Source organism: Capra hircus, chromosome 11 (genome assembly GCF_001704415.2).
Source record: "Capra hircus breed San Clemente chromosome 11, ASM170441v1, whole genome shotgun sequence".
NCBI classification, from domain to species: Eukaryota; Metazoa; Chordata; class Mammalia; order Artiodactyla; family Bovidae; genus Capra; species Capra hircus.
This window is the reverse complement of record NC_030818.1, coordinates 37,621,229-37,648,467: the sequence shown is the minus strand read 5'-3', so window position 1 is coordinate 37,648,467 and position 27,239 is coordinate 37,621,229. Positions and strand designations below refer to the sequence as shown.

Below are 27,239 nucleotides of genomic sequence, written 5' to 3'. Positions count from 1 at the left end.
GTTTTGTCTATTTCTTTTTCTTAAACTAGAGATTATTATTAAACAGATCTTTGTTATGTAGTTTATAACAAACTATTTTGTCTATATACTATAGCTTATTCAGTCTTATTTTGTGTATGAATGTCCCTCAATATGTATGAAGACACATATTGGAATTGTGAGAGTGGAACTGGGAAGAGGCAGACTTATTACGTTGGGAAAAGCTCTCAGTGTGATTTTGACACTTCACTGTCACTCTTTTCCTATTGAGAATCCAGGTAAAAGTTAGATTAAAAAAAAATATGGGGGTGAGGATAGCAAGTAGAAGGAAGCAGTATGTGTGGTATAAGAGAGCCCTTGATCTAAAAAATTTGAGGTCTTTTCTGAATTTTTTAATTGTGCTATTTGGAATTATTCAGTGAAATATGTGAGGTAGGGGCTGCTTTCTGTTTTCCCTATGTGAATGAATTGAAATTGAAGGGACTTGCCCATTCTATAGGGTTAGTGTTTGGTAGAATGGTAGAATCATGATCTGCCTTTTACTCCCTTTTATTAGCTCTGTAGTCATACCTGGAGTGGTTTTACAGTCAACCAAACATTCAGGCTGACAAGCTTATTATAGGCTACATTTAGAACCATTCAATTCAGAGCACTATAGGAAGTATAAGCTAATAGTAGGGCACAATCTGGTGTCCCTCTTCACATATTTGTCTGAGAGTCGTCTTCTCACTAGATGATAGTTCAGATGCAAGAAGACAAGATTCACATTGGGTGTGAAAGCTGCTCTGGCTTTGGGACATCATGCTTAATACCAGTCATCATCCCTTGCAACATCTCCAAATGCATGGATTTAAGATCTTCACAGTCTTACGATTTAAGAGTTCCTATACTCAGAGAAGTCCAAAGATGTAGCTTCTTATTAGGCATTTATAGTTCTTGTAGTACAAATACAATTTACCAATCAGAAGTCATTTTTCTTGACTGGTAGCATGTAACATTGTAGTTTTATCAGGTTTCCAGAGAAAGTTACCCAAAGATTAATTTCTTATACAGGAGAGGAAAAGGATTGGTTCCTCATTTGCCCATACCATCATTGCTGGTGTTTGTCTCAGACATTAACACAGAACGTTTTTTGTTACGGAAGGAATTTTAGAACTTTGTTTAGTCAGCATAAAGTGTTGTCCAAAAAAATATAAAGTAAAACTTGTTACCACATTTCATTAATCATCTTTCTTTTTCTGAATTTTTGCCCTTTATGCAGTATCACTATATTGCAAATAAAGTCAATTTCATGAAGCTACTAAGCCAGGAAATAAATGGGTTTGAGTATGGGTTGGTATATGATGTGTTTCAAGTCTAAAAGTTAGAGATTGTCTTCCACTTTCAGCCATTTGGAAGTGGAAGATTTCCAAATTATTATTATTGAACTAGTTTTCTGCCATAAACATGCATTCAACTGAAATTATACTGTTCTAGTTTTTAATATATGATTAATTAATTATCCTGTTCTAGTTTTTTCATAGTTAACATAGACTATGAAAGCTAAATATGAGTAATAAGTATAAAGTAGCCACTAAAATAGTATGACAAAGAAGTATAACTAAATGGCAGCAAAGGAGATTACATAGAATCAAAAAATCCAAATAAAGGCAGAAAAAGAAAAAAGAACAAACTACAGGTTGGACAAATGGAAAATAAATAGCAAGATAGCAATTTTAAACCAAACCATGTCAGTCATCACATTAAATGTCAATGGTCTGTACATCCCAATTAAAAGGCATTTAATTTATTTAAATTAATAAATTAGATAAGGCAACACCCACCTGTACACTGTCTCTGAAAAACCCTGATGGAAAATGTCATTTTCAATATGAACATAAATTAACGATTCTGATTAATAATATATAAGGTAAAGGACCATTTTTGAAACTTACAGAACAGTGGACTGAAAATGAGAGGTTCTGAGTTTTATTCTCATGTCCCCTTCTTAATAATGACATATGTCCATAACTATTACAAGCCTTGAAAAAAGAGCCTGTGAGAAATTAATGTAAAATAGACTGGAAATTATGTTATCCATCTGTATTATTAGGGTGTCAGAAGTATTTTTTTTAAGTGGAAAATCAGGATCTCAGAATATCTGTTCGATCATTTGCCAAAATTTAAGTGACACTCTTATCTTGGCATCTTATTTTCTATAATCTCACATCATTATTGTCTCACTCAGTAGTAGTAGCAAAGTTTGAGCCATAAAGCTTTCTTGAGGTTGCATTAGACATTGAATTATTTTAAACATCTGTATCCTTATCTTAATAGAAAGTTTGGGTTTAAGTTAGAAATTTATGATAATCATTTCCTAGGAAAAACTAGTAATTCAGTATAACAATAATTTAAATTGAAGAGAGCAATTTAGTTAATCGTTAACTTTGGATGATGACCAATTTGTTAGTTTTGACTTTGCTCTGTTAAAGTAGGATTTGGTTATAATCATACCAGAAAACCCTGGATAAGATAATATCCTTGGATTGCTCACTCTTTATAAAATGAATAATAGTAATTTTATGTGGGTCAGTATCTGTATAAAGAAGTCATTTATTTATTAACAGGTCATTCCAGGCAACAAAATCCTTTTAAAAAGATCATACATAGATAGTTACTTCCTCAGCTTCAGTTATTCTTTTTAAGGGGAATTAATACATGTGTCAAGTTTTTGTTCTTGACATGGAGATCTCTGAAATCTCTAAACCAATTATAAATAGCTGTAAAAACAATTGTTAGTACTTAGCAACAAGTCTGTATTCATCTATTCTTCAGTGATATTTTCATCATAAGCAAAGGATCTGAAATTACAAAATAATAGCCACATGACACTTAAGCAGGGTATATTAATATTTTAGAGGAAAACATTTGCACTTTACAATGCATAAATTATGATCATGATAATAATGGTAATTGTATATATTATTATATTTTTAAATAAACTGTCTGTCACATTCACCAGACCGTTGTGGAGTTTAATTATGATAAATATAACCTTGGTGGTATGTTTTCTCCCTTTTTAAATAAATGAAAACAATATTATAAATCAACTATACTTCGATTTTAAAAGATATTTTAAAATAATATTTTAGGTGAAAAAGAATTATGAGGCTCTCAAACAGAGACAGGATGAGGAAAGAATGGTTCAGAGCTCTCCTCCAGCTGCTGGTGAAGACAACAAGTGGGAGCGAGAAAGTCAAGAAACAACTAGAGAGCTTCTGAAAGTTAAAGACAGATTAATTGAAGTTGAAAGAAATGTAAGTATTTTAGAAGGAAAAAAGTTTTTTAGAAGTAAAGGATCACTGAGTATATAATAAAGTTTATCTAATCTGGTTTTGTAGTTTTGTTCATTTTATACTTTCTTGATCAGTTTGTTTTATAGTATTAAGTATAGTATTAAGAACAATTTAATATTTGTTTCTTCATCATCGTCATGTAAGCCCATCAGCAAGCTTTGTCAACTCTTGTCATGTAAATAGAATGCAAATTCATCTATTTCTCTCTCTCTGGTGCTAACACTCTAGTCTAAGTTACCCTTACCCCTCATCTGGCCTGTTAAAAAAGAGTATCATCCTAACCGGCCTGCCCCTTTCACTTCTTGCCCAAACTGACCCATTCTCAATGTTTTTTTAAAATAATGTTTTTTTAAAATAATTTGTGAAGTTTTTTATTCATTTATTTTTGGCTGTACTGGATCTTTGTTGCTGCTCATGGGCTTCTCTAGTTGCAGAAAGTGGGAGCTGCTCTCTAGATGCGGTGTGTTGGCTTCTCACTGCAGTGGCATCTCTTGTGGAGCATGGGCTCTAGGGCTTGCAGGCTTCAGTAGTTGCTGCACGTGGGCTTAGTAGTTGCAGCTCTTGGGCTTAGTTGCCCCTTGGCATGTGGGAACTTCCCAAACCAGGGACCAAACCAGTGTCCCCTACATTGCAGCAAGGTGGATTCTTAACCACTGGACCACCAAGGAAACCCTAGAGTTATTTTTAAAACATAATCCAGGTCATGTCATTTTCCTGCTTAAAATCTTCAGTGTTTTCCCATTTTATTAATAATGAAATCCCTGGTGACTCAGAGGTAAAGAATAGGTCTGCAGTGCTGGAGACCCAGATTCAGTCCCTGGGTCGGGAAGATCCCCTGGGAAAGGGAATGACTACCAACTCCAAGGACAGAGGAGCCTGGTGGGCTACATACAGTCCATGGGATCGCGAAGTCAGACACAAATGAATTAACACTTTAACTTTCACTTCATACTTTTTACTATATCCATAAGATCCTATTTGACATTTCCCTGCCTGTATCTCTAGCCTTATACCATATTAGTCTTCTACCTACCTTATTTATTAATCTGAGGATAATATTAGTATCTGTTAATATGTGGAAAACAGAACAGTGACCGGCACTTAATAAGCAAATAAATTCTAGTCATATTGGCGTTTTCTGTTTATTCCTCTTTCAGGGCCTTTCTGTTTGCTTGCCCTAGCTGGAACACGTGACAGGCTTCTGCCAACATTCAGGTCTCACATCACATGTCATCTATAGGGGGTTTTCCCTGACCCCTTCTCCACTGAAGCAGTCATCCCCAACCTAAAACCATTTACTCTCACACCACTGCCTTGCTTAGTTTCTTCATGGAACTTTTTACCAATTAAAATTAATTGTTAGTATTCACTGATTTACTATTTGACTATAAAAAGCTCCCTGAACACAGGTAGCTTGTCTTTCTTTTACATCACTGTGCCTTCTCTGTGTAAAACAATGCTTGGTAGATAGCAGATTCTTAATAAATATGCACTAAATATGCACTAAGTATGCACTATTTATTTATTAAATATTTACTGTAGAAAATAATTCAGCAACCATTTATTCTTCAAAGATGAGTGAGCCTGAAGAAACTTAATGGGCTAACAAGTAAAAGAGTTGTGGTCCAGTTCAGTTCAGTTCAGTTGCTGTTCATGACCCCGTGGACCACAGCAAGCCAGGCCTCCCTGTCCAACACCAACTCCCAGAGTTTACTCAAACTCATCTCCATGGAGTCAGTGATGCCATCCAACCATCTCATCCTCTGTCATCTCCTTCTCCTGCCTTCAATCTTTCCCAGCATCAGGGTCTTTTCAAATGAGTCAGCTCTTTGCATCAGGTGGCCGACGTATCGAAGTTTCAGCTTTAACATCAGTCCTACCAATGAACACTCAGGACTGATCTCCTTTAGGATGGACTGGTTGGATCTCTTTCCAGTCCAAGGGATTCTCAAGAGTCTTCTCCAACACCACAGTTCAAAAACATCAATTCTTCTGTGCTCAGCTTTCTTTATAGTCCAACTCTCACATCCATACATGACTACTGGAAAAACCATAGCCTTGATGAGATGGATCTTTGTGGACAAAGTAATGTCTCTGCTTTTTAATATGCTGTCTAGGTTGGTCATAACTTTCCTTCCAAGGAGTAAGCGTCTTTTAATTTCATGGCTATAGTCACCATCTGCAGTGATTTGGGAAAAATAAAAAAAGTCAGCCACTGTTTCCACTGTTTCCCCATCTATTGGCCATGAAGTGATGGGATGGATGCCATGATTTTAGTTTTCTGAATGTTGAGCTTTCAGCCAACTTTGGTTTTATTGTTTTCTAATTTGTTTATTGAAAACTAAGCCATGAAGACAGAAGTTAATCTCTTACACTACTGATTTCTACTTTTTCATCCAAAAATAATCACTGAAAACTGTTTTATATTTCCAGAAAAATGTTTGTGAGTTATCTGTTTATAGCAGTTTTATTTCTTTTACAGATTTACATTTTTGAGACCTTATTTCCATTTTTCAATTATTTTATCTTAGATCTATTTTAGCATATATGGAGCTATATAATTTTATTTAATGAACACATACTGTTCCATTGTGTATATATTACCATAATTTATTTAAATAAATTCCATATCAGTGGACATTTAAGTTATTTTTCAGATTTTGCTTCCGTGAAAATCCATGTTATAACGTTTCTGCATCCTGATTCTCTTCTATTGTGTCCAACTCTTTGCGACCCTATGGACCGAATCCAGCCGAATACTGGGGTGGGTTGTCATTTCCTCCTCCAGGGGAATCCCTTGCTGATCCAGGGATTGAATCCGCATCTCTTAAATCTCCTACATTGGCGGGCAGGTTCCTTACCACTAGCGCCACCTGGGAAGCCCTAACATGTTCTGCGACCCTAGGGACAACAGCCCTCCAGGCACCTCTGTCTGTTGGATTCTCCAGGCAAGAATACTGGCTGCTGCTGCTAAGTCGCTTCAGTCGTGTCCAACTCTGTGCGACCCCATAGACGGCAGCCCATCAGGCTCCCCCGTCCCTGGGATTCTCCAGGCAAGAACACTGGAGTGGGTTGCCATTTCCTTCTCCAGTGCTTTATAAAAGTGAAAAGTAAAAGTGAAGTGGCTCAGTTGTGTCCAACCCTCAGCGACCCCATGGACTGCAGCCTACCAGGCTGCTCCGTCCATGGGACTTTCCAGGCAAGAGTACTGGAATGGGTCGCCATTGCCTTCTCTAAACTGGAGGGGGTTGCCATTCCCTCCTTCAGAGGATCTTCTGGACCAAGGGATCAAACCCGAGTCTCTTAATATATCTCTTGCATTTGCAGGCGGGTTCTTTACCACTACCACCACCTTGAAAGCCCTAACTTTTTTGGATCCACAGCATGTGAGGTCTTAGTTCCCCAACCAGGAATCGAACCTGCACCCCATACATTGGGCTGGCAGAGTCTTAAACAGTGGACTGCCAGGGAAGTTCCTAGGGTAGTAAATTGCTGACAGTAGAACTGACAGGTCAAAGAGCATATATAGAGTGATATTTCTGTGTGTGTAGTTAATTTTAATTGATACTGTTGTAAAAGCTTTTCAAAAAAGTGAATTTTCAGTTCCACTAATAGAATATCTGTTATTCCAGATTGACATTGGGTATTACCAACCTTGTAATTTCTATTTAAGTGATAGAAAATATTTTAATTTGTGTGTTTTAAATTATTAGTGAGCTATTTTATATCCTTTTTATGTATTTATCAGCTACATATGAAAATTCATGTCTCATTATTCAGTCATATATATTTATAATCAATCGCTTAGATTAAAAATTACATTTCAGAAAACTTGGTGTGTTATATTCTATAAGATGAATCTCTTTTCCCACTTACTTCATCTATAAACTTCCACTGGAGAGAAATTACCTGGTTGACATATTGTACTCATTTAGATAATGGGTTTGTAAAGATGGCTACCCTGTATTAGACTGATAATTTTTGCTGATTTGCTAGTACGTACGTTTGTTAACTGCATCCTTTTCCATTGTAAATCTTTTCTTGTTGTTAGATACCCTATCTACTCTCAGTTATCTCTTCTATTCATTATAGACTGTAGGAGTTTTTCTTATTAAGGATACCCAGACTCATTAGAGCTTTTACATTTTGGTTTCTGAAGAGCTGAACTATAACAGTATAAGTGAATATACTTATATATCTCACATATATAAGTGGAAAATGGTGCACCTTTTTGTTATATCAGAATGGTATATAAGAAAGGGCTACACTCAATACGCCAGCAATTTGGAAAACTCAGCAGTGGCCACAGGACTGGAAAAGGTCCGTTTTCATTCCAATCCCAAAGAAAGGCAATGCCAAAGAATGCTCAAACTACCACACAATTGCACTCATATCACACACTAGTAAAGTAATGCTCAAAATTCTCCAAGCCAGGCTTCAGCAGTACATAAACCATGACTTCCTGATGTTCAAGCTGGTTTTAGAAAAGGCAGAGGAACCAGAGATCAAATTGCCAACATCTGCTGGATCATGGAAAAAGCAAGAGAGTTCCAGAAAAACATCTATTTCTGCTTTATTGACTATGCCAAAGCCTTTGACTGTGTGGATCACAAGAATCTGAGGCAAGTTCTTCAAGAGATGGGAATACCAGACCACCTGACCTGCCTCTTGAGAAACCTGTATGCAGGTCAGGAAGCAACAGTTAGAACTGGACATGGAACAACAGACTGGTTCCAAATAGAAAAAGGAGTACGTCAAGGCTGTATATTGTCACCCTGTTTATTTACTTCTATGCAGAGTACATCATGAGAAACGCTGGGCTGGAAGAAGCAAAAGCTGGAATCAAGATTTCCAGGAGAAATATCAATAACCTCATATATGCAGATGACACCACCCTTAAGGCAGAAAGTGAAGAGGAACTAAAAAGCCTCTTGATCAAAGTGAAAGAGGAGAGTGAAAAAGTTGGCTTAAAGCTCAACATTCAGAAAAGAAAGATCATGGCATCTGGTTCCATCACTTCATGGGAAATAGATGGGGAAACAGTGGAAACAGTATCAGACTTTATTTTGGGGGGCTCCAAAATCACTGCAGATGGTGACTGCAGCCATGAAATTAAAAGACGCTTACTCCTTGGAAGAAAAGTTGTGACCAACCTAGATAGCATATTGAAAAGCAGAGACATTACTTTGCCAACAAAGTTCCATCTAGTCAAGGCTATGGTATTTCCAGTGGTCATGTATGGATGTGAGAGTTGGACTGTGAAGAAAGCTGAGTGCCGAAGAATTGATGCTTTTGAACTGTCGTGTTGGAAAAGACTCTTGAGAGTCCCTTGGACTGCAAGGAGATCCAACCAGTCCATTCTGAAGGAAATCAGTCCTGGGTGTTCTTTGGAAGGACTGATGCTAAAGCTGAAACTCCAGTACTTTGGCCACCTCATGCGAAGAGTTGACTCATTGGAAAAAGACCCTGATGCTGGGAGCGATTGAGGGCAGGAGAAGAAGAAGACGACAGAGGATGAGATGGCTGGATGGCATCACCAACTCGATGGACATGAGTTTGAGTGAACTCCGGGAGTTGGTGATGAACAGGGAGGCCTGGCGTGCTGTGATTCATGGGGTCGCAAAGAGTTGGACACGACTGAGCAACTTTACGACTGAACAGATTCCATATTATTTTTCTAGTGTAAACTTTTTTTACCCTTTGTGATCAGATGAACAAAGGAGAAGTACAATGTCAACATTCATTTTAAAGCATTTTTCTTTTTCACCTTTGATTTCATAATATATCAATTAAATCATGATTTAACTTTTATGCATGACATGTAGTATATATGACTTGAAAGCCTATAAAGTGAATGTTGTCATTGTCCAATAATATAAAATAATGATAAAGATGATCTGTTGTAAATCAGTTGTAATCTTTTTTGCATGTTGCAATTATATATAAATTCTGGCCTTGTATATTAAAGTTTTATTTTGATTTTCCAGATGATTCTTTGTTTATACTTTTTGATGCTAATTTTTAAATGAGTTTTTATTTAGAAATAATCCTGAAAATAAAATATTTATAACATCACATTTTAAATATAATGATTTGCATGGTAATTCAACCATTTAATTATAAAATTGAAATATGATCCTATATATTAGGAAAATTGAAAATAGTATGTTTTATTTGGATTCATTCCAGAAGTCATATAGCTAAAATAGTTGTAGTAAGTGTGTTCTACCATGAAAAAAAAACACTGGAGAAATATATGTAACATCTGTTAGGTCCATTATGTACTAAATTTTTTAAACAGATGGTTAAGATTGTTCCTACCTCTCTTCTAAATAATTGTGTTTGTGAAACACTTAATTTTGCTGCTACCCCAGGGACCACTACATATTTGTGTATGTGTATATGGGTATTTGTCTCTGGGGAATTAGAAAAAGGTTCACTGTCTCTCGGCTAGACACAGCCCTGTTTGCTCTGGGCACTTTTGAGTAGCATAAAAATCACAGAACCGACAATCCCATTCTAGTTTTCTGTGTTAATAAATATACTTATAATGGAATATGTTGTTCTTTGGACATCATAAAACAGGCAGAACACAGACACAATAGTATTAAGGTTTTAGTACTGCTTTCTTTCCTAGATTAAGTATCTTTTAACAATTTGGGTTACAGGGGAAATGTTTTGTCTTTTTCTCTTTTAAGGTTGTTGAGATTTTTTTGGATTATCATGGTAATGAACATTTGTATAACATTCTAGTATCTGTTAAACAGAAATATGTTTGATGCTGCTTTTATTTTTAATATGTATTTTCTGTATTCAGAATGCTACACTGCAAGCAGAGAAGCAAGCATTGAAAACTCAACTGAAGCAACTTGAAACACAGAACAATAATTTGCAGGCTCAGATTCTTGCACTTCAGAGGCAGACAGTATCATTACAGGAGCAGAATACCACTCTTCAAACACAGAACGCCAAGCTTCAGGTTGTAATGTAACATTGTGGGGATATGCAACAAAACTCTTGAATTATGCTTTAAAATAAGGATGAATAGACATAAGTAACATTGTTTCTTAGTGAGTGAATTTAATTTAACAATTAGTTGAAGATAAAGTATTTTTATATAGTACTATGCCAAATTTTTGGATATCAGCATTTTTAAAATGTCAGTGTCTAAATTAAGTAATAAATTTATCCATTAAATAAAAATTTCATTTACATTGACTTTATGGCCTTTCACCCATTTCAACCAGTTAATTATAATTAATCAGGTAGAAACCCTTGTTTTAAAGTATTACTGCAACATATCAGTTAGGTTATTGGAAAATAACAGCATGAAAATTTTGTCTTTAAACTTACCCTTAATTCAAAGGATCCATCTTGCAATTAATACTACCAGTGTCTTTCCAAATAGAGCAGTCAGGTGCGGGAAAGTACAACTCTCTGAAACCTCTTAAAAAAGTGGAATTGTTCCCCCTCTGAATCTAAAAGTTCTTTCTATAACTCTTTCCAAATGAAAAAGAATATACTGATTTGATTTAGTTGTTCAGTTGCTAAGCTGTGCGTGACTCTTTTGTGACCCCCGTGGACTATAGCCTACCAGGCGCCTCTGTCCGTGGGATTTAACCAGGCAAGAATACTGCAGTGGGTTGCCATTTCCTTTTCCAAGGGATCTTCTGAACCCAAGGATTGAACCCATGTGTCCTGCATCTCTTACATTGGCAGGTGGATACTTTACCACTGAGCCACCTGGAAAGCCCTGGTTTAATTTAGACTTGAGAAAATTACCAGTCGAGTTTCACAAGTAGTTTTTCAGCTCTATCAACTGTCAACTTCTATAAACTGATAAACTGGCATTTAAAATTTTTTACTCTTATGGAATTGTTGCTAATGACCTTCATTTAAAATAATTCAACTCAAAAAATATGTAACACCTACCAAAAATCAAAATTAAATGGTAGCCTGCCTTTTTGGGATCTAAAATCCAGATTTTCTTAGTATAATATGAATATATGTGCTGTGATTTATTTAGTGCTTCCTAAAGTTAACATTCTTTTATTTTAAAAGAATTATAAATAAACTATTTTTCTGATGTCTGGCATTCTTGTAGGTTGAAAATTCCACGCTTAATTCCCAAAGTACCTCACTTATGAACCAGAATGCACAACTCTTAATCCAGCAGTCTTCCTTAGAAAATGAAAATGAATCTGTAATCAAAGAGCGAGAAGATCTGAAATCTCTCTATGATTCTCTGGTCAAAGATCATGAAAAGCTGGAACTTCTACATGAACGGCAGGCTTCAGAATATGAGACTCTCATTGCTAAACATGGAACTCTAAAGTCTGCCCACAAAAATCTTGAGGTGGAACATAAAGACCTTGAAGATCGGTAATTTATCATCTTTTCTTGTATTGTTGCCTTAAAACCAATTTAAGAAAACAATTTGAATTGAATAATGTAATAAATTTCAAATGTTAAACATGTCTGAGATAATTTATATAGGAAATGTATATAAACTTACATGCTTTATGTGATATTTATAAAATAAACTCATTTCCATTATTTCTTAAATTTTTTTCCTAAGGAAATATTATAAAACAAATGCATAACATTTTTTTTCCAGTTACAATCAGTTACTAAAACAGAAAGGACAGTTGGAAGATTTGGAAAAAACATTGAAAGCAGAACAAGAAAAAATGCTGCTTAAAAACAAAAACCATGAAACTGTAGCTGCAGAATTCAAGAAGCTTTGTGGTGAAAATGATAGGTAATAAATATGTATATATATAATTTTGTATTTGTTCATTATATCCAACGGGTATATTACCCCTTTGCAGTACTACCCATAACTTAGAATTTTTAAAAAAGATCCCAGGGTAATGCGTAAATTACCCAACAGCATCATTTAGCTAGTTGTAAGTGATTCAGACAAGAATGTGGGTCTTGAACTTTCTCTGATTGTTTCTCTTTTGATTTATTCAACTACTTAAGTTTTTAAGCCACAATATATAACAACATTTCTGTATGTTGATTGCATTTGTATACTTTATTGAGGAAGAATGTAGTGAGACCTGATTTTTTATATCTTTCTTTCTACTAGCCTGGTATCACAATTCTTGTCTTTCAGAGTTGCTACAAGTGAGTGACCTTGTCATTTTCTAGCTAACTGGTTTTGTAGTCTTATTTTTAATTGTCTTACATATTAATGGGCTCATGATACCATGGGGCAGTTAATTTTTAGTTTAAAGCCTTGGCAAAATCAAAACTTGTCAACTGGTGATCAGCCTACTTCATAAGGGTACATTTTCAAAAAATGTTTAGAAGCCTTTGAAAAATTTAAACAATCTGAACATCGTTTACTGTATTTACATTGCCCTAGTGAAGTGCTAAAAGCACACAAAATTCAAATGGGTATTATCATTGTTATGAATTTAATGTAGTGTATTTTTAGAATTAAACATCTATTTCGTTTCTTTTATTTAAAAAAAATCCCTAAGCTTCTCGAGCCATTTTCATTCTCAGTAGTTTTTAATTTAGTTGTTACAGATAGAAATTCTATACTGATGGATTTGAACTTTAATAATCTTAACACCAAGCTAAAATCAAGGAGCATGTATTTGTATAGTATAAACAATGGAAGACCAAATTGTGACAAGTTATAGGGTATAAGGACACAGTTATTATTACATGTAGAACACTGGGGAATGCATTTACTCTGGAAATCCCATCTTGAACCTAACCTTTTTTCTTGTTGGAATTCAAACTGGGGCAGTTTGTGAACTTGAGTAGACCTTGCAGAATCTAATTGTATACGTAAATGATGAGTCTCCAGAGAACGAACTCAACCTAATTGATAAGAAGAAATTGAGCTTGATGAATTTGATTGCAGTTCACCCAGTCTGCAGTCTTGGATGGGAAGAGTGGTCTTAAGTAGAGTATTTTCTGTCTCTCAGTACTTTGGTTTCTTACCCAGCTTTTGTGCACTCATGCCTGTGTTCTCAGGAAAGAAAATGCGTTAAGTAAAACCTGGAAGAACTCTTTCACAAATAAAAGATATTTGTGGAGACTTAATCTAAAGAACAATAGTTTATTCATTTCTCTAAATCACCTAAGTTTTAATCTTAGGTAATGCCAAGTCAAGAAAGCTTCTTACATATACTAGGTTATCTTGGCGTCTTTGGAATTATGTTTTCTGAATTGCATTTCGGTGTTAATGTTCTCAGCTTTGAGGGACAGTGTAAAAAAGACTTTCTTAAAGAGCTGATTTTAGTATCTGCCTTTGGGATGATATTGAGGACATTGTATATTCTTTTTATATCTCCCTCTCCTTAAAGCATTAAGTAGTTATCTGTATGTCTCTGTGAAGTTTACACAGTTGCTTACACATGGGATGCATTCACACATGGATTCAGCCTGCTAATGGAACGTTTATTGAATGTTTCTGGTGTTGCCATTTTACTTTTTTACCAAGTCTTATTTTTTTAATGTATTATTTTGTTATTTATAATTATTATAAATGGACCCAAATCCTTTAGGAAATGAGTTGAAATAAATTATTAGATAGTTATGAGCAAATATCTTGCTGAGCAAAAGTTTGTTTGGCTTTCTCTACCTTGTATGAGTTCCAGATCTTAATGCCGTAAGATCAAGGTTGGTAAACTACAGCTAACTTAGCAGGCCATATCTAGCCTGCAGCCTGCTTTGTATAGCTCCCAAACAAAAAACAGTTTTTAACACCTTAAAATGTGATGGGGAACAAAAAAGAAGAGCACGCTATAGATAGCATGCAACCCATAAAGCCTAAGGTATTTATTACTCTGTGGTCCTTTACAGAAAGAATATGCTGATCTCTCTCTTAGAGGTCAGTGGACCTTGTTCTAAAGATGTAATAGCAGAAAGGACAGATAAGGCTATAGTTTGATTTTTTTAAAAAATCCAAAATTTGTCATTAGTAATTGAGGACTGCATAAATATGAATAATTTGCAGAAATCTCAATTACTAGAATTTTGATTTTAGTATGTATATCTTAGTTATCTGGCAACAGATTGATAGGTTACCATGTCTCAAACTGGATTGATTATTCGTTTGATCTGATTTTTCTTTATTTTTCATGTTGAATTATAGAATCTTTGAATTCTCTAGGTTAATTAATACTGGATTGGTTATTTTCTTCTTTGTCCTTTAAGCTAAATATTTTCTAATTAATGCTTAAAATTTTTAAATTTAGTTTTTACAGACTTGGAACTGATTCTAGATGAGTTTAGTCACTGGCAAGAGAATCTTTTCTATTCTTTAAGTATGTCTAAATGTGATTTACAGCAGTTTCACATTGTATAAATTACAATGAAAGCTATGAAGAGAATCTCTTTCTATCCTGATTTCCAATTATAGGTTGAATCATACATATAATCAGCTTTTAAAAGAGACTGAAGTTTTACAAACTGACCATAAAAACTTGAAAAGTCTTCTAAATAATTCGAAACTGGAACAAACAAGATTAGAAGCGGAATTTTCAAAGTTAAAGGAACAATACCAACAATTGGACATCACATCCACCAAGCTAAATAACCAGTGTGAGGTGAGCTTAACAAATTTAATTCCCGTTTCCTTCCTTTATGCATTAAGACTAGCCTAAAAAGGTAAACCATCATAATGACAATAGCAGGATGTTTAATGTTTAATGAGGTATTTCTAAAAAAATTGGTCAAGGATAATTTAAATTCACAAATAATTCAGAAAAGCCTCCTTCTTCCTTCTTTAATTTCAACAATTTTTACTATTAGTTTAAACTTATATGTTCAGATACTTGGACAAATTAACCCTTGTTTAATGAAAAAATGTTTACTGACCACTTGGCATGTATTAGTAAACCAAAAAGGGAAAGATCTCTTCCTTTGTGGAATTTATATTCTGGTGGAAGGAAGTAGACAATAAATATAATACATAGTTAAAATATATAGTGTTTCAGTGTTTTGTTACATATGGCTGTGTAACAGTTTACCCCAAAATACAGTGGTATAAAATACAGTGGTATATATGAGTGCTCTCATAGCTAGTGGGTCAGCATTTGGACAGGGACAGTGGGGCCAGTTTGCCTCCTCCACTTAAATGTGGGCCCCCAGCTGAAAGATTTGAAAGGCTGATTGCATGTTTGGTGGTTGATGCTGGCCATCAGCTGAAAGCGTCAGTCTGCTCTTCTTGTGATCTCTCCCCATGGACTGGTTTGGGCTTTCCAACACCATGGTGAGAACCAGACAGAAGGCATCTCTGTGTTAATGATCAAGCCCCAAAAGTCATGAAGCATCATTTCCCCTGCATTCTAGTCATTGAGGCAGAGTCCCATCCAGGTTCAAGGGAAAGAGAGACTGAGCCTCTTGATGGTGAATGGCAGGATTCTGGAAGAGCACATGGACTGGAAATACTGCTGTAACCACTTAGAAAATTAGTCTGCAACACATATAGTATGTTACAAGATAAAAGTTATGTACAAGTAAAAATGGAGAGAGGTAAAGAGGATAAGGACTGCCAGAGTAGATGAGGAATACAAATTGAAATTTTAACTAGGCATCAGAGAACAAAGATTTGAAGGAGATTAGTATGTTGTTATGTGGACATTGAGGAAGGAACCTTCCAGGCAGTCAGCCCACACAGTTAATCTAGACCAGAGGAATCCTGGTGTGTTTGAGAAACACTCAAGGAAGCTAGTGTGGCTGGAGTGGAATGAGCAAACGAGGAGAGTGGTAGGAGATGAGCTCGGAGATATTCCTGGGCCAGATATATTGCCTTATGTATGTGTTGTTCTCAGTTTTGTCCAACTCTTTGCAACCCCCTGGGCTGTAGCCTACCACGCTCCTCTGCCCATGAAATTTTCCATGCAAGAATACTGGGGTGGGTTGCCATCTCCTACTCCAAGGGATATTCCTGACCCAGGGATCATACCCGCGTCTCTTGTTTTCCTGCATTGGCAGGCAGATTCTTCACCACCACTGCACCACAGGGGAAGCCCGTGTTGCCTTACAGGCCATTGTAAAATACTTTTCTGAGTAAAACAGGGGGAGCTATTGGAAAGTTTAGAACAGAAGTGACATCTGCCTTATGTATACAGTTGTGCTCTTAACATGATTCTGTGCTTCTTCCCATGATGAGTTGATAATGTGATAGAAGTTTTGAAATAGAAGAATACTGAAAGCCTTAAATATTATAATTCTTACATTTTATGATTGGTCTTTAAATCGTTAAAGTTTGAGTATAGCTTAACATCTGAATTTCTTGAAACTTAGAAAATCAGCACTTAAGCAAAACCCTTAAATAGAATTAGGAATAGACTGAAAAAAAAAAAAGGAATAGACTGTAGCAGAAAGTAATACTTAAAAGCTTTTTGTCTGAAATCACAAACTAATGGAAGGAAAAAAATTAGTTTGATATCATATATATTTAATTATACAGGAAAGTTCAGAAATTATGGAACCTTCATTCTGCTTGTAATTTATAAAATCTAAATAAAATATAATAGAGGTAATAGACTTACAGAAAGTGAAGTGAAGTCGCTCAGTCGTATCCGACTCTTTGCGACCCCATGGAGTGTAGCCTACCAGGCTCCTCCGTCCATGGGATTTTCCAGGCAAGAGTACTGGAGTGGGGTGCCATTTCCTTCTTCAGGGATCTTCCCAACCCAGGGATCAAACCCGGGTCTCCCACACTGTAGGCAGACGCTTTACCATCTGAGCCACCAGGGAAGTCCAGACTTACAGAAAAACATGACAGACAGGGACTGAGATCCTGCATGCTGCACAGCATGGCCAGAACAAAGAAAGGAACATGACAAATCCACTTTCCCGGAAACAACAGAATTGGGAAAAAATACAAAAACAACCACTTTTAGGACTCTGGAACTCAAGCAGAGACATAAAACAAATTGAGAAGAATTAAAGAAAAACTACTTAGCTTTTGGTAGGAATTATAGTTTATTAAGTGACTTCTCCCATTCTGAGTCTCCTCCTCCCCTTTCTCCATAACTGGGAGTTCAGTCAAGAGGCATGCCTTGAAACCAGCAGGTTTGCTACTGGAGGGTTGTCAAAGGCTAACTCAGGTAGCCTGAAACACTGGATGGTGCAAATCACAGATGAACAAACTACTCAGAAATTTAACATGGGAGATCCAGAGAATGAGACAAGTAGCCATAATTGGTCTTGTAAGATCCTGCATGTCACTGCTGGTCTCAAAGACCACTCAAGAGAAATCAGAAAGGGCCCTGATTGTCCCAACAATCAATCCACCCTTGGCTAGGGATTAAGTCATATAATAATGTGATTTGAAGGGAATGGAAAAATGAATCCATAGTGTTGGAGACTTCTCTATGGGAAGTGTGGTAATTGGAAGAGCACGCAACAGATGTTTCTGGAATACAATTGATGTGCTGTTTCTTGATTTGAGTACTGGTTCACTCATGAGTTCACTTTATGGTAATTCACTGAGCTGTATGTACACTTAAAATTTGTTCTTTTTTCTGTATATGTTTTATGAGTTGTCTGCTGATACAGTAATGCTGTGTAAGAAACATAGAACCTCAGTGGTAAGAGACTAAACAGTTACTTTTGCTCTTGAGTCTCTGGGTCAGCTGAGCAGATGTGCTGGTCTGCGTTGATGTGTGGGCCAAGATCAGTAGACCTTAGTAGGGCTTGCTCGTGTATCTGCAATTAGCCAGCATGCACCCTGCGAGCTAGCTAGTCTAAGGTGGCCCCAGCTGGTGTAACTTTTCTGTGCCATGTGGTCTCTCATCTTTCAAGAGGATTCCAGGAGCCTGAGTGGAAACACATAAACCTCTTGAGGCCTGGGCTTGGAACTGTCACACCACCGCTTCTGCCTCCTTCCCTTAGCCAAAGGGATTCCCGGGTCAAGAAGAGAAGTATTAATAGATTTCAGTTCTTGATAGGAAAAGTAAGAAGTCACAGCACAAGAGGGTACAGGGAGGAAAACTGCATTCAATTTTGCAGTGAATCTACCACATGTGTTATGTTTCAATTTAACAACATACAGATAAATAAAACATACAGCACAGTATTGACAGTTGTTAGAACTAGATGGCTGTTTATGCATATTCATAGTATTATACTATTTGCTTATTTCTACCTTCTGAGAGTTTTCAGGTTTTGTCTTTTTTGGGGGGGCGGGGGGAAGGGGTTGTTGTTGGCTTAAAAAAAAAATACAGAACTCTAAAAAAAAATCCAAACTTGCTGAATTCTAATGCTAGAACCCAAAAATCTTTTTTAAAAATATATTCTACAAGTGATATTAAATTTTGACAATCACTGCTTTGGGCTTTCTGACTTCTGCTGGAACCTCTGGCCTAACTGAGGCATATTTCTGGTTTCTGCTGACTACAGAGAAGCAGCTCAATTATGTTGGCAGCCTAACTGCCAGTAATAATCAGTAATATGACCACCCATTTACAGTATCACCTGACTCCCTTGGTTCAAGCCATAAAAATTATACACAAACTTTTGAGGTTTCTTGACAACAATGTTTAGAGGAAGAATGAGGTATATGAAGTACCTACTATGTGTCACAGGCATGACACCAGCTACTTCACATATATTATTTAATCCTTGCAACAGTCTTGGGGGATTGACAGTCTTCAATTTATAGATGGGTGGAGTCGTTAAGATTTAGAGAATTACTAATTTGTTTAGCATTTAATAGCTATTTAAACAGAAGGCCAGAGATATGTATCTAGCTTTGAACTCTAAGTCAAAATGGTTGTAAAGACAGCAGTGGTTTTGGAAGTAGATAGCTTAAACCCAGTGTTTCTGAGAATTAAGAAAACATAAATGTCTAGCACATAACCCAGTAGTTTAGATGTCATTATTACTAAAATAATCACTAATGTCATTATTAATAATCACTAATTCTAATCAAAGGACAACCATCTGATTGTTCACTGGCAGAAGACTTAAAACTTTGTGAAGTACTTTATATTTTTCAGATGCTTTGGGGGATTTGTGTCAAATGTAAATGTTGATATTTTAAAAAATAAATGTTTGTGTTTAAAACAGTTGCTAAGCCAACTTAAAGGAAATTTAGAAGAAGAAAATCGACATCTACTAGATCAAATTCAGACATTAATGCTACAGAACAGAACACTATTGGAGCAGAATATGGAAAGCAAGGATCTTTTCCATGTTGAACAAAGACAGTACATGTAGGTACCAAATAATTTTTCACTCTGAAATATTACTCCGGTGGCAGAGAAAATGCAATGCTAATTTTTCCTAATTTTCAACATTATTATTTCAGTATTTTTTTAATGGTTATGCTCTGGGCAGTATGCTAATAACCAGAAATACTAAAATGAAAACATATAGATCCAGCTCTTAATGTTCTATTAATATAAAACAAGAAGTAAAAATAATTTTTATAATGAAGGTATGTTATAGGAAGCCATAGAAATACAGCAAATAGAGGGGCAAAAGTACCTTAGCTTGCAAGAGAGGCTGGACTTTCTAAAGATGATTGAGCTGAGACTTAAAGATTCAGTAGGATTTTGCCTGAGGAGGCATAACAGGCCAAGAGAGCAGCAAATGCAGAGACAAAGAGGTGTAATGAAACTGTATTATGATTATGATATATGGGCTAAAAATTAATTGCTCATACTGGAGCAAAATTGTGGAAGGAAGTGTAGCAGAGAAGTGGCTAAACACTCAGGAGCCACTTTACAAAGGTTTTTCTTTGCTGTACAGAGAACTGGCTGAAAAATTTGAGCAGGGCAGTAATATGATCAGATTTGTGCTGTTTGTTTAAATCACTGATGACATTAGCGTATAGATTGGAGGTTCTAAGAATTAGAGACAAGGAATAAGTTTTAAGGTTGTTGCAATAACCTAGTGAAAAATAATTCACAAGCAGTGGTAGTTAAGATCAAGTACAAGAGAGATGTGAAAGAATCGACAGACCTTGATTATTAGTAAATTGTGGTGAAGCTAGTGTATTTATGCATATGAAAGTGAAAGGAAAGTGAAGTCGCTCAGTCGTGTCCAACTCTTTGCGACCCCATGGACTGTACCCTACCAGGCTCCTCCCTCCATGTGATTCTCCAGGCAAGAGTACTGGAGTGGGTTGCCATTTCCTTCTCCAGGGGATCCTCCCAACCCAGGGATCAAACCCGGTTCTCCCAGATTCCAGGCAGACACTTTAACCTCTGAGCCACCAGGGAAGCCCATTTATGCATATAATGTTGTTTAATAACTGTAGAAAGATGTTGAGAATATTCTTTTGTCATGATAGTATTGTAATATAGATGATTATTTCCTTCAGACAAATAAATCCTGTTGAAAATTGAGATTCTAAGTCCTGTATCCTTTTATTTAAGTAAGTTGTAAATTAAAAGACAATGAAAAACTTGCAAGCAGTTCTGTTGTTACTGCTTATTAAATTCTTAGTTGTCAACTATGGTATCTGTATTTCTTTGTGTTTTGGGGAGAAGTTAGGTTATAGAATCCAAATAATATTCATAACTGTACAAAATATGATGTCCTAAATGTAACTTTATTTTTATAGTGATAAGTTAAATGAATTAAGACGACAAAAGGAGAAATTAGAAGAGAAAATTATGGATCAATACAAATTTTATGACCCATCTCCACCTAGAAGGTACTATTATCCAGTTGGTTGTTTTTTTTTTTTTTTTTCATTTTTATTTTGGGGGAAAAACATTCTGATTTTGAGAGGAATTTGTATGCTGAATTTTAAACTGATAAGACTTTTAAAAATTACTTTATTAGGAGAGGCAACTGGATTACTCTGAAAATGAGAAAATTGATAAAGTCTAAGAAAGACGTTAATCGGGAACGACAGAAATCACTAACTTTAACACCAACCCGCTCAGACTCCAGTGAAGGATTTCTTCAACTCCCCCATCAAGATAGTCAAGATAGTTCTTCAGTAGGTTCAAACTCTTTAGAAGATGGCCAAACTTTGGGGACCAAGAAAAGCAGCAGTGAGTGCTTAAACTCTTTAAACATTTGTGATCTCTAGAATTGATTTAGATTCCTTACTAAAGATTTCTTTTAAATATCTTCCACAGTCCTTTGGGATAATGTCTGATGAATGCATTTCTTTTTAACTTCATATGATTTTAAAATTCATTGCATACTGCAGTACTGCATAGCCACGTGATTTTCTTTATTGTATATTTAGAGAAATACAAAAAGATACCATCATTTGACCAGGAAGGTAAAATAGTATAGAAAGAACAGTGAAATGAGAGCCGGAATACCTCTGCCACTTGCTAGTTCTGTTAATGTGGGCAAGACTTTTACTCTTGCATCCTACTTCACAGGGTGATTATGAGGAGCAACTGAGAAATATTTATAAGATTTCATTTTCATAATTATTTGTAACTGAATAGAGTAATAAGGCTTTTTAGAATGAGGTTTTAATCATACTTTGTTGGTATCAAATTGGAAAAAAGTTACATTGAGGGGGAGGAAGCAAAGAAAAATAGCTATGAATTGGAAGAGAATGTTTTTCAATGATTTAGAAATAATTGAAGGTTATAAAAGTTATTGAGGGATTGCTTAGTAAAGGTTCAGTTAAAATAAAATGGATTTGGAGATACAAGTTTTCGTATAAACTTGTGATTTAATTTTTTAAATTACAAATGTTGAAGTGTAATATCATAACGTGACCTCCGCAATTAATACTCTCTTGATTTCATTACTAGTGTGCTTAGCTAAACATTAAGAGCAAAGTAAAAGCCTAAGGAAGAGTATTTTAAGAGAAAGAAAAGAATCCAGTGGTAGGCCCTTTGAAGATATAGGAGAATTTGACTGCTAGCAATGTTCTTATATGTAAACAGGATATTTTGAATCCACTCACACCCTCACCAGAATCACTAAATTTAAAAGCATATATATATGTGTATGTTTATACATAAGACACATGTACAAGATAGATACTATATATATGTATACATTTGTATGTATTAATATATACATTTCAATATTATTCTTTAGAAGTAAATAGCAGGCAAAAGCAGCCACTATTTCTCCCAGGGATAGACACTGTATGGGCAGCTCTCAAAACACTCAAAAAACTGTATAGACATGGTTTTGTCCTCAGGGGAATTATCTCTGAAAAGACAGTGTTTTAGAGTGTAAGAGATTAGACATTCATTATAGGCTGTATTTAAGAATGCAACTATAGCACCCTAAGAACTAGAATCCACAAGTAAGCAACAAAAAATCATACACGTACATGAGTACCATATTCATACATACACACATACAAATATGTTTGTGTTATAAGAAAGTGGTTTAGTTCTGTCTGTTCTCATAAGATTAATCTTGTTAGCCAAACCTACATGAAACCTCCAAGTATTTTAGAGAGATTATCAAGTTTTCCTTAAAAAGGTGCCAGATGATTCAATTTTATCTACCTTTGGATATAAAATATCTGGCATCTGATTTAATGAGAAATGGTTATGGGTATATATAATTTTTTTAATTAAAGGAAGATAATTCAAGTAGGAGAATATACACAAGAAAGGTACAACAGTCTTTTTTAAGGTCATCTTGTTTTAAATTATCAATCTATCATTCCTTCATACTCTATGCTAGAAACATCCAGAGTAAAAATGAGAAGGAAGTAATACTCTTCTTTCCAGCAGTTATTCAGTTTTAGAATTTTAAAAATAAGCAGAAAACCCTACCATTGTAATGTTCCCATAATTTCATATAGTTTGGGAAGCGAACATTGTATGTCTACAAACTAATTGCCATAAGAATAATCATTTTCCACCACTGGCAAATATAAAACTCCTTTTATCCTTTTCATTTTGGAAGAGTGTCTGTCAGTAAAGCAGTCTATGGAAAACAGTTGAAAACAGAAAAAGAAAGTATCTAAACAAGACATGTGCATGCTGCAACCATTCAGCTTTGTTTTAGCTAAGTGTCCATTTTTACATTGCTTTCAGTTCATTTCTTTTTAATCATTGAAAACAGCTGTGTTTTCCGAGCTAGAAACAAAAAGTTTAAAAGAGTCATGACTGTTCTTAATAGCAATCAAATAAGTAAGTTAAAAAGCTGTATGTCTTTGCATTCTCCTTAATGAGTGATACTTGTCAGTTTGTCAAAAGAGCTTTTTATTATTTATAAGATAAGAGCAAACCATAAGAAAGAGCATAGTTATTAAGGCTGTATGCAATACACTTTTAAATCTCAATGTGAGTTTTTTCCCTGCCTCTTAAATTGTTGCTCCAAAGAGGTATAATAATATTTTCCATTAAAATCTTATTAAAGTATAGCTTAAGAATGTTACTCTACTGAACATTTAAATTTTTATGTTAATGACTCCTACTGTAGTTATAATCCTAATTTTCATTCGTATATTGATAACTTCCCTGTGTCATGCTATGATTTTTTTTAAATAAACTGACTCCCAAAGCCCTTCAACATATCTAAAAATGTTATAAAAACATAATTTTCTATCATTTTTTCTTGCTTTTTTAGGATGCATCCTTATTTTTTAGGCTATCAGAGCTTAAGCGCTACTATTAAAATACTTCTGTTTTTTCTTCCAGCCAACCTTTTGCAAAATGAAATTAACATAATTTCTCATGCCATCTTTTGAAAGACTTGTCTTAGAAGAATATATATTTCTGTGGTGCTTCTAAATAATGCATCAGAATTCAGTTTAAACCAAGAAGTAGTTTCCTATTTTCCTTTTTAACATTTAAAGAAATAATGAAAGTTTTAAAAGTTTCTTTAGGTTATTGTAAACATCCTGGAACACCTTAGTTTTTGTTGGAAGTATTTTACCAAAATACAGGATCTACATTTTCCTAAACTATTTTTTTCCAAAATAAAACCTTATAATTTAAAAAGTTAAAGAAGATGGGGACTTCCTGGTGGTCCAGTGGTTCAGACTCCATGTGCTTCCACTGTAGGCGGCACAGGTGTGGTCCTTGGTTGGGGATGAAGACCCCACATGCCACTTGGCATGGCAAAAAACAGTTAAAACAGAGGAGTGAAAAGCCTCCTGCATTTTCATCACCTACATTCCCTGGTCCACCAAGAGTGGCCCTAGTAATATAGGTCTATCTATCTTTACAACTTAACTAGAAAAATTGTTCCTTCAGTAAGTAGTTCTTACCATTTCCTGTATTTATAGGACTTTAGTCAGTCCAGGTTTTCTAAGTATATGTTTTTCATCATTGTCTTCAGTGCTTTCCCAAGTATTTTAAAGTATCAAAGTACATATTTCATATTTCATAATCACTCAGCAGCACGAGAATAATAGCTTTAGTGTAGCTTACATAGCTGAAACTCAGACATTCATTTCTGTCCTTAATTTCAACATTTAACTCCCATCTGTTCTTCTCCCTTTTTTCTTTCATTTTTCTGTTTCTGTTTTTTCTCATGCTCTGACATTAAAGTGGTTGCACTGAAAAGACTGCCCTTTTTGAGGAACAGACCGAAGGATAAAGACAAAATGAAGGCCTGCTACCGTCGTTCCATGTGTAAGACTTTATGACAGTTCAGCTTCTTTCAAATGACTACACTGGCTTCCATTACTAATTTTCACTAACCATTCTCTGGACTGTGCCAATTTTCTTATTTTGCAAAGTGCAGTCTTCCTGTAACCCATGGAGCTGGAAGAATTTTTTTTTTTTTTTCAAAACTGGCACTGAATCTGCATTATATGTATGTTCATTTATACATATACATGCATATGTTTAGTCATACATGTAATATACTTATAAATTTCCAGTGCTTTCTAAAAGTTGGCAGAAAAAAAACTTTAATTTTATATGCCATAAAGATTTCTTCCCAAAGAAATTTGCTTAAAGAAAATACAACAAAACCTTTAGCATTAGGTATTTATTTTCTTAATGAACTAGGATTAAATAAATAAATAAAATGGCCTGTAATCCTTGAAAATGTTTGTCATTCTTTATATACTGATACTCTGGTTTCTATTTTTTTTAAGTGGAATGGGTAATTAATCACATTAAATGTCTGTCACTGGATATCCTCTCTTTCAGGTTTTTATTGAGTGGTATACTTATTTGACTCATAAAATGAATAATTTCTTCAGTAACCTGCTCTGACCAAGGACTCTTTATCATTTTCAATAGTGTTGCTATAAAGAACTGCTCTCCATCTTACCTTTATTCATTCCATTTTTGTCACCACAAAACCACATTTTGAAGGCTTCTAATTATATTGCACATCACTGCTCAAAAGGCAGTTGTACAGAGTAAAATTCCTTTTCCTACCTTTAAAGGGGGTGGAGGGTGATAAAATTATTTACTGAAGTTTATCAAGCTTTGGCCTCCTCATTTCATACAGCTAAATGCATGTCATAATTCAAATGACCTTGTGGTTAGTTTTTTATTTCCCTTGCATTAATCCATAGACAATAATCAATACAAAATAGAAATAAGAGCAAGTACATTAACCATGCTGATTCATTTGCTTTCATTTGCATCCCAGCCATGAATGACCTGGTGCAGTCCATGGTCCTAGCAGGAGGACAGTGGACAGGTAGTACTGAGAATTTGGAGGTTCCTGATGATATTTCAACGGGTAAAAGGAGAAAAGAATTGGGAGCTATGGCCTTCTCTACTACAGCCATCAACTTTTCAACTGTCAACTCTTCTACAGGCTTCAGATCCAAGCAGTTGGTTAATAATAAAGGTATAGGCCGTCTGCTATTTGCACTGTGGTGTAACTGTTGGCAACAAGAATTTTTATTTGACTTTTTAATGTTTACTTTTTTTGACAGCAGCAACCTGAAATAACTATCAAAACAATCCGGACTTAATCTAAGAATTTTCAAGTCATTTCAAAAATTTAAAACATCATACAGATAACTACATCTTTCCTAGGTCTTTCGTAATAAACAGCTAATGAACTAACAAGAAATGGAAAAGTAAACCAAGTAAAAGACAGAAAAGGAGAGAGTGATAGAAGCTTTAGAAAAACAAACAAAAAACCTAGAAACACTACAACATCAGAGAACCACATAGAACAACCCAGGCTCTTGCTTTGCTTTGCAGGGTCACAGGGAGGTTGTTTCAGTGCTTCTGGTATTTTCCTTAAGCAAGTCAACTCACATCAGAGTTATTCTGTTTCTTACTCCTATTCCAGTTTCTGACTGAGTATATGAAATATGTTAAATCAAGATGTACTGTACATGATTAAAAAAGAATTTCCATATTCTGCATAAATGTTACAATTTTTTTTTGTTAAAAAAATTTTATATCCATTCTACTATTTTACGTAGATACTACATCCTTTGAAGACGTAAGTCCACAAGGTATTAGTGATGATTCTAGTACGGGATCAAGAGTTCATGGTAAGATATGAACTTTATTTAGCAAGTACATATTACATACAGAATGAGAATGCTAAGACTCTTGCATTGACCTCATGAATGTGGCATTGCCAGCAAGCATGTTTTCTCTAACCTGCATCTCATAGCTACTTCTGCCATTTCTTCAAACCTAATACTCCCTTTTCCCTTTTATAAGGTTATTACTTCATCTAAATAGTCTCTGCTTTAGTCAGGGTCATATATAAAGTATGTCTGCACAATGCTTAAAGGTAATTTTGTTGCCATTTTGGCATAAAGTTATTAGAGATACATTTCATATTTGGTTATAAAAATACTCAGGTAAAGGACAAACTCTAAGAAACCACATTTTCTGCAGTGTTGAGCATTTCAGTTTTTAGTTTCTGACTGGAAAGTCTCTTACCAAACTAAATTATTAACAAAAAAAAAAATGGAAAAGGAATGAATTTAATATGTAAAGAAATACGTTAAAGAAATTTCATATGTGAGCAGGATTTTAGGAAGCAGGGTGGGGCCGTGTTAACAGTGTAGTTATTTCCCTTGTATGGATAGGAATACAAGACATTAACTCTGCGGAT

General features: G+C 35.1%; 1 protein-coding gene across 6 annotated transcripts in view; it reads left to right on the top strand.

Moving 5' to 3' along the window:
• The window catches only part of CCDC88A (coiled-coil domain containing 88A), a 125,433-nt gene that overhangs the window by 86,738 nt on the left and 11,456 nt on the right, over window positions 1-27,239 (top strand). For 3 of the 6 annotated variants that reach the window (XM_005686617.3, XM_013967661.2, XM_013967662.2), the window contains exons 18-28: window positions 3,111-3,275; window positions 10,132-10,293; window positions 11,419-11,696; window positions 11,932-12,075; window positions 14,701-14,887; window positions 19,362-19,507; window positions 20,863-20,955; window positions 21,087-21,301; window positions 24,740-24,823; window positions 25,800-26,003; window positions 26,593-26,664. In XM_005686617.3, the coding sequence (XP_005686674.2) occupies window positions 3,111-3,275; window positions 10,132-10,293; window positions 11,419-11,696; window positions 11,932-12,075; window positions 14,701-14,887; window positions 19,362-19,507; window positions 20,863-20,955; window positions 21,087-21,301; window positions 24,740-24,823; window positions 25,800-26,003; window positions 26,593-26,664 (1,750 nt within the window). The remainder of the gene's footprint in view (window positions 1-3,110; window positions 3,276-10,131; window positions 10,294-11,418; window positions 11,697-11,931; window positions 12,076-14,700; window positions 14,888-19,361; window positions 19,508-20,862; window positions 20,956-21,086; window positions 21,302-24,739; window positions 24,824-25,799; window positions 26,004-26,592; window positions 26,665-27,239) is intronic. The other 3 variants (XM_005686619.3, XM_013967664.2, XM_018055260.1) reach the window with 2 other exon arrangements.